Below are 3024 nucleotides of genomic sequence, written 5' to 3'. Positions count from 1 at the left end.
TCCAGAGTTATGGGCCACAACACGCCACCACCGGTGATACCAGAACCAGGAGGAGCTTATGCAGGGGAGGGGAGCTACTACATGAGGTGTTAGTTTGACAAACAATTCGTTTGAATAGTGGTCATGTAAACACTGTAGTTATTAATGTCTTCTTTTTTTTCTTTAGAATCAAAACCAATAATCGTGGGAGAATTTCGATGGCTCGATCTTTGGCCGCCGAAAATTAACCTTTATTTTCGACTAATTTTTTTGGCGGCCAGAAACCGCCGAAAATAAGCTGGCGAAAATGAATGTAGCTGTTGTATATGTCCTTAATTTGCAAGGCACAACTCCGGTTTAGAGATCTAAGCTAGGTTAGGTTTGTTTGTTGTAGATTAAATATTAAATTTCTTGAAGAAATTTAAATACTTATACATATTTCAAACTAAAGATGGTTATGTAAATATTTTCGATGTAACATTCCAGCTCAGGATCCAATGCAAATTGATCGTACAAATGAATTCACGGGGATGCGCTTTGGCGTAACCCTACTAGCTAGCAGTACGTTGGCTAGTTTAGAGAAAACTTGTGGTCTGCATACTTTTCGAACCCCTGTGCTGACCATACACTCACGCATCATTCAACCGTACGTGGCAGGCCGTTAACTGCATGCATGTACGTGCATGAACAGAGGGGACTCATGACATGTCAAACTCTCTATACGTACACCTTTGTTTAATGCTTGTGAGTATATGTATGTAGTACACGAAATTTGCATATATATGAAGGCCTGGATAATGCATATCCAAACACAAGCTCTCGATCTCTGAATCCGCGCCACGACTAAACAGTACGTAGTGCTCGTCGAGCTAGCCCGGCAGGTAGCTAGACATGGCGCCCAGCAAGGCCGTGGTGGCACACCTCGTGGTGCTATTAGTAGGGATGTAATCATGTAATCGGATCGAATACGGACGGATATCACTGAAATCATATTTGTTTTCATATTTTTATTCGGATTCGAATTCGAATACGGATAGCTTCGGATACGAATACGAATACGGATATTCTCGGATACAAATACGGATAGTTGTGTGTCGAATACGGAACTAGTCGGACACGGATATTGTCGGTAACGAATTTTTTGTCGGATATCATGTAATACATCATTCCACACATATCATGGTTCTAATCATGTATCCACTCCTTGAGTCCAAACATTTTTTAGTATTATATGTGTACATATGTCATGTTTTGTAAAAAATCATGAATTTTTAGCCTATATGCGTGTTATTAATTTATTTTCAATAAAATCATCAAATGCAAATAAGTTACCAAAACTAATAAACATTCTATAAAAATATAACCTGAAGTCTCCACATGAAAATGATAAAGTGAACTTGGATACTTAGAGTGATTTCACATGTAATTCACACAACAAGTGAAAGTGAAATGAAAGAAACACTATCATATTGTAGATTTTATGGTCCAAATATTTTAGAGGATTATATGTGGACATATGGTATGCCTCCATAAATTTTCATGAATTTCTGAGACTATTTGTGTATTATTAATTTATTTCTACAAAAAATAAAAAAATGCACACAGCTATCCGGATAAGATATCCGGATATCCGAGAAGATTTATCCGAGAAAATATCCGGATATTCGATATCCGACGGATATCAGACATATTGTATTCGAATTCGATATCCGAACAAAATATCCGTATTCGTATCCGTTATCCGAAAAAAAGTCCGGATATCCGAAAATTCTATCCGAACCAGTGTTCACCATCTTCGAATCCGGATCCGGACGGATATTTTCCGAACCATATTACATCCCTAGCTATTAGTGCCCTTGCTCTCCCTGCTGCCCTTCTCCTCCCACGCTCTGACCCAGGACTTATGCGTCGCGAACAGGCTCCTCCCAGACACGCCGTCCGGCTACCCGTGCAAGCCCAAAGGTCTCGTCAGCTCCGACGACTTCTACTCCGACGCCTTGGCCAGGCCTGGCCCGGTCATCGCCCCCTTCAACACCAGCCTGGCCTCCGCCGCCGTTAAACAGCTCCCCGGCCTGAATGGCCTCGGCATCTCCGCCACGCGTGTCGATGTCCAGCCAGGTGGGGTCGTGCCCATGCACACCCACCCGGAAGCCTCGGAGCTCATCTTCCTCCTCGAAGGAACCCTTTTCGCTGGCTTCATCAGCGCCGAAACCAATAAGGCCTATGTCAAGATCCTAAAGAAGGGCGACCTCTACGTGTTCCCGCAGGGCTTGCTGCACTTCCAGTTCAACACCGGCAACACGACCGCCACCGCCATCGCCGCGTACAGCAACCAGAACCCCGGCCTACAGATCGCTGTCTATGCACTCTTCGGCAACACCCTCACAGTGGAAACGGTGAATAAGACCACCTTCGTAACAAAGGAGGAGGTCATGAGGCTCAAGGACCTCTTCGGCCAGTCTTCAGTGCCATCCTGATTAACGCTCGCCAGAATTAATTAATATGCATGCTCCTAGCTGTGCCGTGCGCTTATATATATGGGGTGTAATAATAAATTGCGTGTGGGTGCACGTTCAACCTATGTAATCGGTATTGGGCACCTAGGAGGCTAGGATTAAAAGAACCAATCTTTAATGGTCAGTTATCAAAGAGAAGCCTCTTCAGTGTAGTGCTGATCGCTGATGAATGTGTTACAACATATGATTGTGTGGGAATGAGTGAGTGGAGAACTCTAGCTGAATGCTCTCCCTTTCTTTGGTTGTTTGACCCTTCTCTTTTATAGTTCAAGGAGTTCTTACGTAAGGACTTGTCGTCCCAATGAGCGTGCGACCTATATATTGTCTACGGTGGTCTTGCTGACGCAGTTCTCTCTTGTCGCCATCCTATGGTTAGTGCGCGGCCGTACGCCCAGTACGGAGGATTGCTTCATTTGTCCGATGCTAGGTTTCCCAGTAGTGATGCCTGGTGGGACCTATGGGTCGGAGTCGAAGGAGCACCGAGGGTCGTACGCGATGAAGACGCCCCGTCCCGTTGCCAAGCACTCTC

At 44.5% G+C, this 3024-nt stretch overlaps 1 protein-coding gene across 1 annotated transcript; it reads left to right on the top strand.

Moving 5' to 3' along the window:
* Window positions 1–870: 870 nt before the first annotated feature.
* Window positions 871–2456, top strand: LOC103643231 (germin-like protein 8-13). Its single transcript, XM_008666385.1, has 2 exons — window positions 871–915; window positions 1824–2456. Exons 1-2 carry the CDS (start codon window positions 871–873, stop codon window positions 2454–2456), a joined length of 678 nt encoding a protein of 225 aa, XP_008664607.1.
* Window positions 2457–3024: the final 568 nt, after the last annotated feature.

The sequence above is a fragment of the Zea mays genome, chromosome 1 (assembly GCF_902167145.1).
Source record: "Zea mays cultivar B73 chromosome 1, Zm-B73-REFERENCE-NAM-5.0, whole genome shotgun sequence".
NCBI classification, from domain to species: Eukaryota; Viridiplantae; Streptophyta; class Magnoliopsida; order Poales; family Poaceae; genus Zea; species Zea mays.
This window is presented reverse-complemented; position numbering and strand designations above follow the sequence as displayed.